The sequence below is a fragment of the Nicotiana tabacum genome, chromosome 1, assembly GCF_000715075.1.
Source record: "Nicotiana tabacum cultivar K326 chromosome 1, ASM71507v2, whole genome shotgun sequence".
Classification (NCBI taxonomy): Eukaryota; Viridiplantae; Streptophyta; class Magnoliopsida; order Solanales; family Solanaceae; genus Nicotiana; species Nicotiana tabacum.
The window spans coordinates 135,998,198-136,013,669 of record NC_134080.1 but is presented as its reverse complement, the minus strand read 5'-3'; the positions used below and the strand labels follow the sequence as shown (position 1 = coordinate 136,013,669).

Below are 15,472 nucleotides of genomic sequence, written 5' to 3'. Positions count from 1 at the left end.
AAATGTACGATTCCAATACAGATGATACACTGGCTCTAGATTTTGTCAATTCAGGAGAAGCGATTGGAGTGTTCGAACTCCACAAGGATTTGATAATTTCAAAAACTAATCAAAGGGAGGTTATGGCTGGACAAGTGTATAAGGATAAGGCTACATTGAAAGAGGTGATGGAGAATTATGCTATAGCTCAAAGGTTTCAATTCCGGGTTGATAGGTCTAATGTTGTCAGGTTTGCATGTATTTAACTTTTTTTTTATATTTTCTATTATTGATTCGAGCTATAAGTTTAACGTTGTTGTATTATGCGTATTTGTGGATTTCCTCTTGATTATCACAGATGTAGTTAACATATGTTTATTTATGGTCCTTGAATACATGTATTCATATGTATTTTACTAGTATAATTACATTACAGTGGCTCTAATTATTTTCTTATTTTGTTTGTTGTGGTTTTAAGTGTATGCATATACCCAAAATTGTATTTAGTTGTATTCATTGTATTTAAATGCATATAACTATAATTGAATTCAGTAGTATACAAATTTATATATATAGATGTCAGTATGTAAAATAATCAGATTGTAATCGTGTGTATATGAGTGAATTTTTTTGTAAACACTTATGCTAATCATATGTACAATGATTAATTCTTTGCAGCTATGCATTATTATGTATTTCAGAAGATTGTGAATGGAGGTTTAAGGCTTCAAGCATTAACAAATCAGAACTATTCAAAGTGAGAGAATTCATTGATAACCATACATGTCCGCTGAAAGACAAGGTATGAGCAGCGACAGGCAAGTAGCAGCCTTATAGGTGGTATGATAAGGTCTAAGCTTACTAATCATAAGAGGAAATACACCCCAAAGGATATTATTGATGATGTGAAATCAGATTTAGGTGTAGATGTTAGCTACATATTGGCGTGGAGGGCTAAAGAAAAGCCAATGAATTTTTTGAGAGGTGCACCGGCTGATTCATACAAAAAATTACCAGGATACTTATATACAATGGATATGACATATCCAGGTTCCCACATCAGAATTGTAAAATCGCCATAATATGAATTCATGTACGTGTATATATCTTTGTATGCCTTTATAAAGGGGTTTGATCATTGTAGATCCATTGTTGTTGTGGATGGAAGTCACCTAAAATCTTACTACACCGGGACATTTGGTTCGGCAAGCACGTTGGATGGTGCAGGTGAGTATCTGAATTATAATACAATCTGTTAATATTTTAAATATTGAAATACATGTTTTAAAAATATGTATTCAATTGTATTTCAGGTCATATATTGCCACTAGCATATGGTGTTATTGATTCAGAGAACGATGCTGCTTGGACATGATTCTTTGAGCAATTCAAGATAGCATACGGTAAAGGGAAAACATGTGCATCATTTCAGATAAAAATGAGAGTATCATTAAATCTGTATCGAGAATGTATCCAGATATACCGCATTTTGCTTGTATATGGCATTTATGGAACAACGTATATAAGAAATTCAAAAAGAGTCATGCCAAGTTGAGCGAGATATACTTCTCGATGGCAAAAGCATACACACAAGCTGAATTTGATAGTCTGATGGAGAAGGTGGAGAAGGTAGATATTAGGGTGAAAGAATACTTAGAGTTAGCTGGATACGAAAAGTGGGCTAGGTTGTATGCACCTGTTAATAGGGGATGGACAATGACGTCAAATATTGTTGAGTCAATCAATGCGCACTAGTTTTAGCAAGGGAATTGCCAATATACGACTTCCTCGAAGAAGTTAGGAAGATATTTGGACGTTGGAATTGTAGTAACCGCAAAGAATCTACACAGACATACACGACGCTTGGAAAAAATACCAGGAGATGCTGACTTTGAATGAGGCAATGTCTACACGTATGACTGTAAGTTATATTTTAATGTCATTGTAGTATATAGCTTAATTGTTTTCTGAATTAATGGCATGAATACAACTGAATACAATCATTTTTTAAAATACAACTACCATGAATACATATGAATACAACTAAATTGAAACACATTAAAGACATATTTTTTCGAAGGTCTGATATGAATACAACTGAATATAACTAAAAACATGCTGCAAAAACTATTCGAATACATCAGAATACAACTAACAAATCTGTATTATATATAATTTTAATATGTATTGTCATGACGTATCATTCTACTGTTTTTTTAGCCTCCTATTGTCTAAAGTACAGCAGACTTTTGATAAGTTCAGACGTAATTATAGTTTATAGTCTGCCGGTCTAAATATATGATGTATTCTTATGTATGCAAATATTTCAGTTGTATGTAACTGTGTAATTCAGCATTATACATATGGTAATTCAATTGTATGTTCTCAAAACTTATATTTCTATTTTTAAATGTAGGTGGTACCATCAACTGAATACTTACATACGGTTAACGATGGAGGAAGGAATTACACAGTCTGCCTGTTAGAGAGAAAATGTATTTGTGGGACGTTCCAAGTTGATGAATTGCCATGCCCACATGCTTGGGCTGTATTGAAGAGCAAGTTTATAATGCCAGAAGAATATTGCTCTAACTATTACAAACCAAATATTGTTGTAATGACATACGGTGTGTCTGTGTACCCGTTATCGGACAGAAATGACTGGAATATATCAGAACATATTGCAGAGGAGGTTTTACTACCACCCAAATGGAAAAGACCTCCTGGAAAGCCAAAGAAGAAGCGCGATAAATCTTTAAGTGAATTACTGCAGCCGAAAAATCAACATTCATGTAGCATATGTGGGCAGGGAGGACATAACAAGCGAACGTGTAGAAATGCTCCACGTAATAAATAGTTAACACTCTAACATGTATTGGTGTTTCAATGATTTGTCAATACTTATGATGACATTGTCAAGTAATAAATTCTCATTGTCAAGTAATAATTTCAGAAATGACTTTCGTGAATAGATTCTGAATACATATAGTTGCCTTAATGTGTTGGATACAATCTAATATAACCTTGTCCACATATACTTTGACAGTTTATTATAGACAGTGCCTGAGCTATATACATAACTAGTCAAAATTCATCAGAATATATCTATATACTCAGCTGTAATATATCAATTTCAATAAGTCTGAATTTATATTCTCTAACTAGACAATAACCTGTTTAATACATCTGAATTTATATTCTTTAACAAATATTAACTGAATTTGAAAGATATATATTAAAGAATATAGCTGAATACAGAAAAATATAGTTGAATACAGAGAAATATAGTTGAATACAGAGAAATACATATGAATAATACAGTTGAGTACAACTGAATACAAAAAAATATAATTGAATACAACTGAATAATATAATTGAATACAACTAACTACTGTTGAATAAAATAGTTGAATACAACTGACTACATCTGAATACAGCTGAATACGTATAACCTGTTTAATACGTATGAATTTGTATTCTTTAATATGTATTAACTGAACTTGAAAGATACATATAAATGAATGTTGTTGAATACAACTTTATTATACAGTTGAATACAACTGAATACACCTGAATCCAGAAAAATACATCTGAATTCTTTAATATAACCTACCATCAAAATACATAAAGTTTCTGACTTTGATATTAACATGTTCAATGCCTAAAACCTGTTCAAGCAAAGTTACTGAATAATACATACTTGAATCTTGTAAGATACATATGAATTCAAACTGAAGAATAAGCATGAATACTTATGAACAAACTAGTGAAACAATGATTGAAAAGTTGCAATTGTCATACACGAACATTGTTGATAAAGTGATAAGTTTTTCTAACCATCTTCACCAAAAAAAACTACTCAAAACAATATTCTTCTTCAAACTACATTCCAAAACTACATTAACCTAAAGCTACTCTAACACTATCTGCATCTTTGAATCTGACTTCGTGATTTGCCTAGCAATCTTTGAGGATGCTTCATTCTCGCTTATGGCATCATCGTCTATCTTCCGCATAGCATAATCCCAGAGGAGAGCACCATATCTTTGACGGAGTAGATTGGAATCAAATGTTGTTTGTGGAATCTCACCAATAATGCTCAGAAACTCTGCGTATACCGCAACATGCAACCCACAATCCCTAAAAAATAATTGATTCAAACAATTAAAAATAATTCATACAATTAGATTTGTATATAACATACAGGAATGATGATTGAATACTTACATGCTCCCAACTTTCTGTTGAGGCGGATCTGATATGACAAAAAACTTCAAAGGGATCATTATGTGACTTGTCAGTGTATGCTGAGTAAGTAAACCAATCTATGCCTTGACTATCTCTGTAAAAGCCACTGATTGATAGATACAGAGGTACAATCTTAGCTAGCTTATCAATCTCAGAAGTTACATATGCATCATGACCTGCAGATCTGTACGAGTCATACACTTTGATACATCTCTCCTTGAATGAGACAACAACCAATACCTAGTGTAGTTTGTCCTTCAAGTGGACTGGTATCAAGACATTATCCATAGTATGCCAAGGTACATTAGCTAGCAATCTGTAGCCCCTTATGTACTCACATACCACATCCTCTTCTTTGGCTACATTAGTATTACTATCTGTATCAGCATACCTGTCAAAGATTTCAGTGATTCTTGTCTTGAATATACAATCAACAGTTGTATACTTGAAGTTGCTTGTTATTTTGTACTTTCCCTTCTTTCTCAGATAGTAGAATATGACGTCAATATGCTATACACAAATTTATTTACATGGTGTGAGTCCAATTAGTCAAACTATTAAAGAATATAGCTGAATATAGAGAAATACATATGAATAATACAGTCGAGTACAACTGAATTCAGCTGAATAATATAGTTGAATACAGCTGAATACAGCTGAATAAAACAATTGAATACAACTGACTACAGCTGATTAAAACAGTTGAGTACAACTAACTACAGCTGAATACAGCTGAATATAGAGAAATACATATGAATAATATAGTTGAGAACAACTGAATACAGCTGAAAGCAAGAAAAATACAACTGAATATAGCTGAATAATACAGTTGAATACAGAGAAATACATATGAATAATATAGTTGAGAACAACTAAATACAACTGAAAGCAAGCAAAATACAACTGACTACAGCTGATTAAAACAGTTTAATAACACTGACTACAGCTGAATACAACTGAATAATGATGCCATTGCATTCAATATACATTTCATCATATAGAGTGTTTGAAAACAGTAAAAATAGTTGAATAAAACAGTTGAATACAACTAACTACAGCTGATTAAAACAGTTGAATACAACTGACTACAGCTGAATACAACTGAATACAGAGAAATACATATGAATAATACAGTTGAGAACAACTCAATACAGCTGAAAGCAAGAAAAATACAACTGAATAATACAGTTGAATACAGAGAAATACATATGAATAATACAATTGAGAACAACTGAATACAGCTGAAAGCAAGAAAAATACAACTGACTACAACTGATTAAAACAGTTTAATAACACTGACTACAGCTGAATACACGTGAATAATGATGCTATTGCATTCATCATACATTTCATCATATAGAGTGTTTGAAAACAGTAAAAATACTACAACAGAATACAATCAAATGCATGTTGTTATTCAAAGAAAATTAGTCAGTTAGGAGAAAAATTTACGTTGTCATCCCATAGTTTTCCGTCAAACGATAGAAGGTAAAACCAATTTTTTGAATTAACTTGATCAACTACAAAATCCAATGGTATATGAAGTGTTGACTTGTTCTTCTTGTAATGGTCTTCCAAATTACTTCTACAAGTATGATATAAAAAACATTATATACATTTTTTAAAATATAAAAACTTAATACACATACCGGGGGAAAACTCACCTCTGATCATGTCTAGCGAGAAGACCATCACGAACCCATTTGTCATATTCCTGAATGATTAATATAGGATGTTGCCCCGTTATTGAATCATCCCCAAAGGGGTGTCTTTTTTCAAAAATGGGGGTCAACTTTACTGAAGTACTTGTTGTTCATTTAATTCGTGAGTAGAGACTTTTAAATTTAAAAACCATGAGGAAATAGATCTTTAGTTTATAAAAAAAACTAACCTGCGGAGTTGAAGTTAGACTCATAAGGCGAAGAATACCATCTACTTGGTCGTCGATTCCTATGAGATGGTACTGGGGTTGATTCAACTTTTTTTGCACGGTTGTGTATCACAATTCTAGTTTCTGGAATTTGACTGGGAAGAAACTTGTCGTCCAGCTCAAATTGAGATACATAGAATTCTGTAGATACCCTCTTGACCTGTAGATGATATGTTGCATGACACCTCTGATGTAGTATTCCCCTTACCTCTTGACTCCACACATTGAGCATTAAGCACTGGTTTCTGTTAGTTGTATGTATCATTGTTAGTGTAGTAACTTAGTCTAAGAATACAGTTAATTATAACAACAAACAGGAGATATAAACAAATGCTAAAGATGTTAAAAATGTTAAACTTCAACATTATCTCCGACATTTGTGTCAATACCATCATCACGTCTCCCTATGGGTTCCTTTCTCTGGTGTAAACTTTCATTTTGCTGTTTTGTTAAAGATGGTCAGAAAGCATCTTGAAGTTATCATTGATCAATGTTCTGAGAGACTTGAACTCTCCCACAACCTTAACAAGACAGAAATAATTAGAAGATTGCGCCAAATATATATGAATATTAAGCACTAAACTGTAATGTTTAATATGTGGTTAAATACTCACGTATTCATTGAATGAATTTAGGTTTTTCCTCAAAGAAGATACTTCGTCATTTTTGGAATCTGGCAGCTGATTGTCATGCAAAACATTCTGTCCAAATTCGGATACACAAACAGGAGGAATCTTGGATTGATACTCTGTTTCATTAGGATGCCTTTCGTGTTCCTTGCACTTTTTATGGGGCGGTGATGAAGATGGACCAACACTTGCAATATGTTTCTTCTTACATTGAAGATCGGGTGTAGGAGAAAAGTCATCTGAATCCTCTCCCGACTTGTCTGAATGAGCAGGAGTAGGTTTGTTCTCAACATCAGCGCCTACAGGAGAAATCTGAATAACGGCAAGCTCTATATCGCTTGGATGGATGTCCTTATAAACAATCTGAAAAACAAAATAAAATCAAAGTCTTACTACAAACATACACATGCAGATCTGGAATCAAAATGAAAATTTTGAAATTAAGGCAGCACTAATGATTGGGAAATAATATGCAATTTTATGAAGAATTAATAATGAAGGCTACAACAGCTGTATATTGTTGTATGCATATTAATGCAAATGTATGCAGTAGCTATATTTCAATATATGCAGTTTCTGTATGCAACTGTATACTGATGTATGCATCCCCTGCAAATGTATGAATGTATGCAGTCTCCTGTATGCAAAATCTGTATGCATTTACATGCAATTGTATGCAGCATACATGTGAGAATATGACAGCAAATATTATAGCAGAAACTACATCAGAAACTACAGCAGGTATTAAAGCATCAAAAATGTATCTGTATGCAAATGTATGCAGAATTAATTATTAATAAAATCTAAACTAGCCATGATACAAATTGCATATTGCAACTGTATACTGCTGTATGCATCCCCTGCAAATGTATGCAGTCTCCTGTATGCAAAATCTGTATGCATTTACATGCAATTGTATGCAGCATACATGTGAGAATATGACAGCAAATATTATAGCAGAAACTACATCAGAAACTACAGCAGGTATTAAAGCATCAAAAATGTATCTGTATGCAAATGTATGCAGAATTAATTATTAATAAAATCTAAACTAGCCATGATACAAATTGCATATTACCATGTTTCCATATTTCCGTTGTCATTGAACATGTCGTTCATCAGATAAGCAAAGTTTGGCTTATTTCTGGTGGTTCTCCAATTGAGTATTCTGGGGACCACGTCATCAATTTTGGGATCAACATCTGAACAACACTTATAAAACCACACTTCCATAGCTAGGGGCATCCCAGCTATCCTGTAATACTTCTTGTGAGCATCCATCTTCTTGTTAATAGATTTTGTCAGCGTTTCAAATGCTTTTAAACCCCAATGATATTCAGAATAACGCCCACACTCTACCAAGTCAAAATGTAGCCTTGTATGGTTGTACTGTTCTTCTCAGATGAAAAAATGAAGGTGTGTATGAAATACAACAAAGATATCTTCAAGGCATCACCATCATTGTCAGGACCCCAGTTCTTGTCAGCAAAGCATTTCATCAAATGTTTCTTCTTGACAAGATTAGCACCTCCAAAGTAAGTTTCAATAATCTGGTTAGGAACCTTTTCACTAAACTCAAAATCAACATCATTACCAACACATTTGAGGCCAGTCACAAGCGCAAACTCCCTTAATGTGAAATGTAATGAAGTACCATTGACGTGTATTGCAAATACATTTTTAGGAGTTCCTTCTAACTGGAGAGCCATGAAGCATCTGAAGAGTTGATGTTGGACTTCACAATGCTTCATTTGAAGAAAATTTCCAAAGCAAGTATTACCCAGCTGTTTGTACTGCTCTGGAGTAAGGTTCTCTTTTAGCTCGGAGACTATGTCAGTGTTAGTATATACACTGATATGCAGTGCAAATATTGCCTGGTGTTTCACAAAAAACTTAATTCCCTGCATTTAACAAGAATAAATACATATAAATACAGCTGAATACAACACATATTTCATAGAAAATTTGACATGAATACATATGAATGCAACTTCAAACACTTAGAAGTATAAATATAACTGAATACACAACATATTTAGCAGTAAATCTGACATGAATACATACGAATATAACTAAATACACTGACAAGTCTAAATGCATATAAAAACAACTGCATACAACACATATGACATAAAATATAACTAACATGAATACAACTAAATACATACTGGAAAATTAAACATTTGCAAACAACAAATAAATACATTGAAAGTAGAATAAAAAACAGTTATGGGAACCGTGAAAATCCTTAAAAATACAACTATAAAAAGACATCAAAATACATATACATACGTATAAATACAACTGAATACATTAATAATAAAGAAGAATACGTCAGAAAATTACCTTTTCTTCAACTTCATCTGAGCTTTTACTTGCTTCAACCTCCTTCCCCTTGACAGATGAAGCTTCAGAGATATGGAATTTCCTTTTTTCCGTTTTTGCCATTCTTGTCTCCTTCATTGATTTCTCGACTTGGGCTCCTTTGAGATGTCGAGTTGTTGTTCTCTTCTCCAAAGCCATATTTTTGGCTAAACCTGCATGCAATTCCCTTTGAGTGATTTGCAATGAGAAAGAGGGACCATCGAAATTGAGAATTTTAGTGGGTACACCTCTAGTAATCAACTTGCGGGTTGTACTCTCAGACATTGTGAGAATACGACTTGGGTACTGTTGATTAAATACAATTTGGCAAGTAGAGATGTTGAGAATAAGCAAAAATGGCGAAAATCAAAAAAATAAAATTGTTTACCGTACTACTTATAGAAATAAATCAGTACAATGAAGATCGAATTAGGGTTTACCCGAGATTGGGGAAGGAGGAAGCAGCATTGTGGGTGAGGAAGATTCTGATTTTTAGCGCGATTACAGGGGGATTTGGAATGAAAAATATATTATATCAATTTAGAGAGAGAAGGTGAACTTGTATTGAGAAGTTGTGTGGAAAACGGGTGTCTCTGAGAGAAAATATAAGAATGGGGAGAGGGAAATAAAATATAGCGTGAAAAATGGCTTAAGTGTAGGAGATACCCAAAATTAGAAATATTACTATAAATCATATAACCTATCTATAGGAGGTAATTTATTTAAATGATATTTATTTTAAATAAATAGGGGATTAACCTATTCTATAGGAAGTAAAATTTCCTTTATATAATTGTAAACTACACCTATACCGAACCTACAAAGTCGCTTTTGGGTCAAATCTCATCACCGCCTAATTCTTCTTCATAACCTACTTATATTATACCACAAATATGTTTAACTTTCTTCCTTTTTGTAGTTTACAAATAATTATTCTTATGATATTCCATAAACTAAAGACGATAATCATTGTACTTGTGGAACTGCTTGTTTTCATAATGGAACAATATTAGAGCCTTACAATCAACTGTTAAGAGTTCTCTTAATTTCTTGCATTGTATTATTTTTAAGTATTATCTTTTGTAATTAGTTAGTTATTATGTAATTAGAAAATAGTTTTGGTACTTACCCCTGGTTTTCAGGCTTGGTTCTTTGAAGCGTAAGAATATTGTCATAATAAATTTGTAATGACCCGACCAGTCGTTTTGAGATCTAACGTGTCGTTCGGTAGTTTGGGGCCATGAGCAGCTTCACTTCAGGTATTATGACTTGTACGCATGGTCAGAATTGAATTCCGGAGAATTCGGAGTTGATTTGGAAAGGGAATTCTCATTTCGGAAGCTTTAAGTTGAAAGAATTGACTAAGATTGGATTTCAGAGTAAACAACCTTGAAATTGGGATCTGAAGGTTCCAGTAGGTTCGTATGATGATTTCGGACTTGGGTGTATGCCCGGATCGGGTTTTGGATGACCGGGGGGCGTTTTGTCGCCTATTGTGGAAGTTAGCATTTTGGAAGAAATTTCATAAGTTTGGGTTGAAGTGCATTTCAGTGTTATCGATGTCTGTTTGGGATTTCGAGTCTGGGAATAGCTCCGTATGGTGATTCTGGAGTTGGAAGCGCGATCAGAAGTGAATTCGGAGGTCCTTAAGTCATTTTGAAGTCATTTGGCTAAAGATAGAAATTTGAAGGTTTTTGAGAAGTTTGACCGAGAGTTTGACTGTTTGATATTGGGTTCGGATTCCAATTCCGAAAGTTGGAGCAGGTCCGGAATGTCGAATATGACTTGTGTGCAAAATTTGAGGTCAATCGGACGTGATTTGACGGGTTTCGGCATCGAATGTAGAAGTTTAAAATTTCAAAGTTCATAAAGTTTGGATTGGAGTATGATTCATGATTTCGACATTGTTTGATATGATTTGAGGCCTCGAGCGAGTTCGTATCATGTTTTGGGATATGCTGGTATAATTGGTTAAGGTCCTGAGGGCCTCCGGTGGATTTCGGAAGGTTAACGGAATGAATTTCAGACCAAAGAGTTGTTGAAATTTTCTGCAGAAAGCTGTTTTGACAGCAACTAGTACAATCGCAGAGCTAGATTTGGAAGCATATATCTCGAAATTTATAAGGAATTTGAAAATTTGCAAAAATATAAAAGTTGTTGCCCTTGCATTCTAGTTTCCAGAAAGATAAACATTTATGATTTAGACATTTTATCAGAAAGTTATGATCGATTGAAGATGGCTGGTGGAGCAGTTTCGACAGAATTTACTGATGCATGGAGCCGATTTCAGAAGCTTATATCTCGGAATATATAAAGAGTTATATGGTGTGCAACCTATCAAGTGAAAGATCTTCGAGTCTAGTTTCTAAATCTTCAAACCGTTTTTCATTTGGATATTTCCACAAGGAGCTATGGGCGTTTTAACAGAAGGTATATAGCACGGGAAAATTGTAATAGGATGTACAACCTGCATAGCGCAAGGTACAACTCGATGAAGCCTGAACAGATTGTTTTAAACACGAGTTTTGGCACATTTCTTTCATTTGGCTTAGGTGATTTAGGAGCTTTTTGAGAGGAAATCATTGTTCTTCATTGAGGTAAGGATTTTGGAACCTAAAACTCGATTATTTGTGATTAAGGAACAAAATATTAGTGTTTAATTCATGAAAATCAGTAGAAAAAGATGGAGTTAGGGTTTGAGATTATGAGACCTTCTAGGGATGATTTGAGGGGTCAAACGAACTCCGATTTTTGAGTTCTTTATATGTACGGACTCGTGAGATGATGAAGAACATTTTGGTATAAAGTTTGTCTAGTTCTGGGATACGGGCCCGGGGGTCTGGTTTTCACTGATTTCGGATTTTGTGCTTAAAATCAATATTTTTCAATTGGAATTCATTCGTTTAGCATAATTTGATAATAAAAATCTGAACTTGGTAGATTTGGAGCACTCAGAAGTTGGTTCGAGAGGCAAGCGTGTTGCATAGTAGCTTTTCGGGCTAGTTCGAGGTGAGTAATGATTTTAAATGCTGTTCTGAGGGTATGAAACCCCGGATTATACAATGTTCAGCTGTGTTGAGGTGACGCACACGCTAGATGACGAGCGTGGGGTCGTGCACCGTTGGGGATTGTGACTTAGTCCATCCCGAATGACTATTTTTCTGTATATTTGGTAGCTAATTGTTTGATATTATTATACTTTGGGCTAAATGTCATATTTGGGCTTCGTGCCAACTGTTTGAACCCTTAGGGGATCGTCAATGATATTTTCCTCACTGTTTGATTTCATACTTGTGCTCAGTCATGCCAGATCTTTCAATGTTTTCAAAACTCAACTATGTTAATTTGTTTTAGAAACCTTAAATGATGTTTTAAAGATATTTTGAGCTGAGCTGCATATTTTTACTACTGCCCAAAGGGCTTATGAGATTCTGACTGAGTAAGGCCGAGGGCCTGTATTGTGAGGATGCATTTGGGTCAGGCTGCACGCCGTAGTAGTGATACACTAATTATGATAATGAGGACGAGGGCCTGAGATTGTACGCCACGAGGTGGCTTGATATTGATATGAGGCCGAGAGCCTGGTTATGATGCCACGAGATGACTTGATATTGTGCTTGGGCCATAAGGGGTCCCTCCAGGAGTCTGCACACCCCCAATGAGCACGAGTACCCATTGTGACATGAGATATATCCCGAGGGGCTGGTATTGTTCTGTGATATTGCCCGAGGGGCTGATTTGATGTTATTGTGCCCGAAGGGCAGTTCTTATATGTTTACCATTCCTAGTTGTTTTTCCTATCTATTGTTGACTGCTTAAAAAGGTATTTTTATGAGATTTCATTGTTAAATTGTGTTACTGCTTTTGTTATGCCTCTAATAGCTAAATGTTGTGTTTAACGTGATTTTATATCGTTCCGTCTTCATTTATTCTTATTACTCACTGAGTTGGAAGTACTCACTTTACTCCCTGCATCTCTGTGTGCAGATTCGGGCGCTACAGGTCCTGCTACTGAGGGTTGACAGTGCCAACAGATCTTCGGAGGTTTACTAGGTAGCTTCTTGGCGATTCGCAGACCAGTGCAACCTCCCTCTATCTTATTTCTTTTCTGATTCAGTTATTTAGTAGTGGAGTAAACATTCAGATTGGTTGTATTGTTTTAGATGCTCATGACTGGCGACACCCTGATGTCGGGCTGTGTTGACTTTTATTTCCGTAAATTATACTGTTAAATGCTTATTTTGGGATTTTACTTCTGATTAAAGACTTAGTAGTTATTATTTTAATTTCTTAAAGTGAATTGGAAGTGAGTCGGCTGGCCTTGTCTTCACAAGATGCGCCATCACGATCGGGTTGGGTTTAGGGTCGTGACAAGTTGGTATTAGAGCACTAGGTTCCCTTAGGTCTCACGAGTCATGAGCAAGTCTAGTAGAGTCTCGCGAATCAGTACGGAGATGTTTGTACTTATCTTCGGGAGGCTATAGGGCTGCTAGGAGCACTTCCCTTCTTGATTTTCTTATCGTGCGACTTGATTCCTTGAGGCTAATGCCCTTGTTTCCTTCCTGCTCAATCTTACGCGACGTGAACCACTTGTTATAAATCGAGAATTAAAGAATTGTAATGGTACTACATATGTGGTGCGGGATGTTTCTCCCGGTATAGTTGGGTGAGTTATTGTCGTCGCCTTGCAGAAGGATTTTGCTATCATTTTGGCTTGATAGTTGTGCTTTTAAGAGCTTGGAGGCTATGCACAGGTTGCTATGATGCTCGCGATTAGTTATCGCATAGTATTGACTTGATGGTAGGAGACTTGCCTATGTGTTGGGGTGGTGAATGAGTTGAAAGGAAATCCACTCAGTGCACGATTCATAGATATGATATTTCACTTCCGGCGAAGGAAAAGCAATTGGCCTATGAATGTCCAGATTTGGGGTGATGGAGTAACGAGACTTGGTAATTTCGAGCGTGGTAGAATTTTTATCTGCGATGTAGTATCGTCGTCCTCGATTGTATGTGTTAAGTTTGTCGGTGTTATGGTCTTCTGCAATTTGCCCTTGGGGTAGGATATTGTGAAATAATATTGGAGAAACGACTGTTGGATATCGCGGGGTTCAGGATTGAATCGGTGTTTATAATGTCAACGGCTCGAGAAAGATGATATCCAAAAAGGTTTAAAGTTAGTAGCAATTTGTGGGTTCAAGCTCTACGAAGATAGATTTTAGTAAGGCAACAACTGAGCAGCAAAGGATGAGGAAGGACATGTGGGGAGTGTCAGGCGGTGGTTAAAATTTCTAGAAGGTCAGGTATAAGAAGCAAAGGGCGAATGGTCGATTAGAGGGGTGACTTCCGCCAAAGTGGGAGAGTGGCAGAGTTGCATATGGGCTTTGTGTTAGGATAACTATGCACCTTAAGGAGAGTTTGGAACGACTTGAGAATATTAGTGATTGATGATTGGGCTCTACGAATCTAATTTGAAGTATGGGATATTATGCGGCTGAAGATTTGATATAACGGAAAGGAGCTACTTGAAATGAAGAAGGATACAACGTAACTTTGAATTGGAAGGATGTTGCCGCACATTTAATTGATGTCCACGAGGGGTGAATGAACTTGTGCAGCTAGAGAGTGAGCTCGGACTTAGGATGTGTTATTGATGTCGTAGTGATTGTACCTCGTGCAGCAGCGTTGGAAGATGTCGGCACATAAATTCCACAGGCGGGTTTTCTCCAGTGAGTAGATCGGCGGTCGCATGGTTGGCGAAGCTTCTGCGAAGAATCCTATTAGTTATACAACAGAGAGACCAGCCGTGCGAATGTGGTTGATGATTCAGAGTATAAAAAGGAGTTTTACAGAAAGATTTCGAGAATTATGGCGGTTGGTTGCGGAAGGTTATGTCAATAAGAGATAAAGAATCCTGATGAATTTTATAGTTGTGTAATAGTGGCTTCAAGCTAAGTGGTAATTTGAGCAAAGGAATTGTTAAAGGTATGTTATGGTTGGCCTTATTGGCTCATGTTCAGACTTGGGGAAGGATTCAGGGTTTATGTCTTGTATAGATGCGGATTTCAAGGGAAGAGATTATGCTGGGTGCTTCATCGAGAGGGTATTCATGTGCTAGAAGATTCATAGAGTTGATTATATTCGGGGCCAAGTCAGAGTGGGTGGCTCTCAACAACGATCCTAATGGATTCAAAGGGGCAAAGTGTGGTGCCTAATGATTGCGAGCATGTAGATACGGTTAAGAATCAAGCTTTGTAGCAGCTTATAAGAAGGGGCACAAAATGTTCTATGATGTTTTGACTTGCAGTGTAGTATTTGAGAG

At 35.6% G+C, this 15,472-nt stretch overlaps 1 protein-coding gene across 1 annotated transcript; it reads left to right on the top strand.

The window, feature by feature from the left end:
- Positions 1–1,446: 1,446 nt before the first annotated feature.
- LOC142164105 (uncharacterized) lies at positions 1,447–2,836 on the top strand. Its single transcript, XM_075221281.1, has 2 exons — positions 1,447–1,608; positions 2,396–2,836. Exons 1-2 carry the CDS (start codon positions 1,447–1,449, stop codon positions 2,834–2,836), a joined length of 603 nt encoding a protein of 200 aa, XP_075077382.1.
- Positions 2,837–15,472: the final 12,636 nt, after the last annotated feature.

Coding starts and splice junctions, on each gene's coding strand:
- LOC142164105 (XM_075221281.1), top strand. CDS start 1,447: ATGTATCCAGATATACCGCATTTTGCTTGTATATGGCATTTATGGAAC. Junction 1,609..2,395: donor TGATGGAGAAGGTGGAGAAG/GTAGATATTAGG, acceptor TTTTAAATGTAG/GTGGTACCATCAACTGAATA.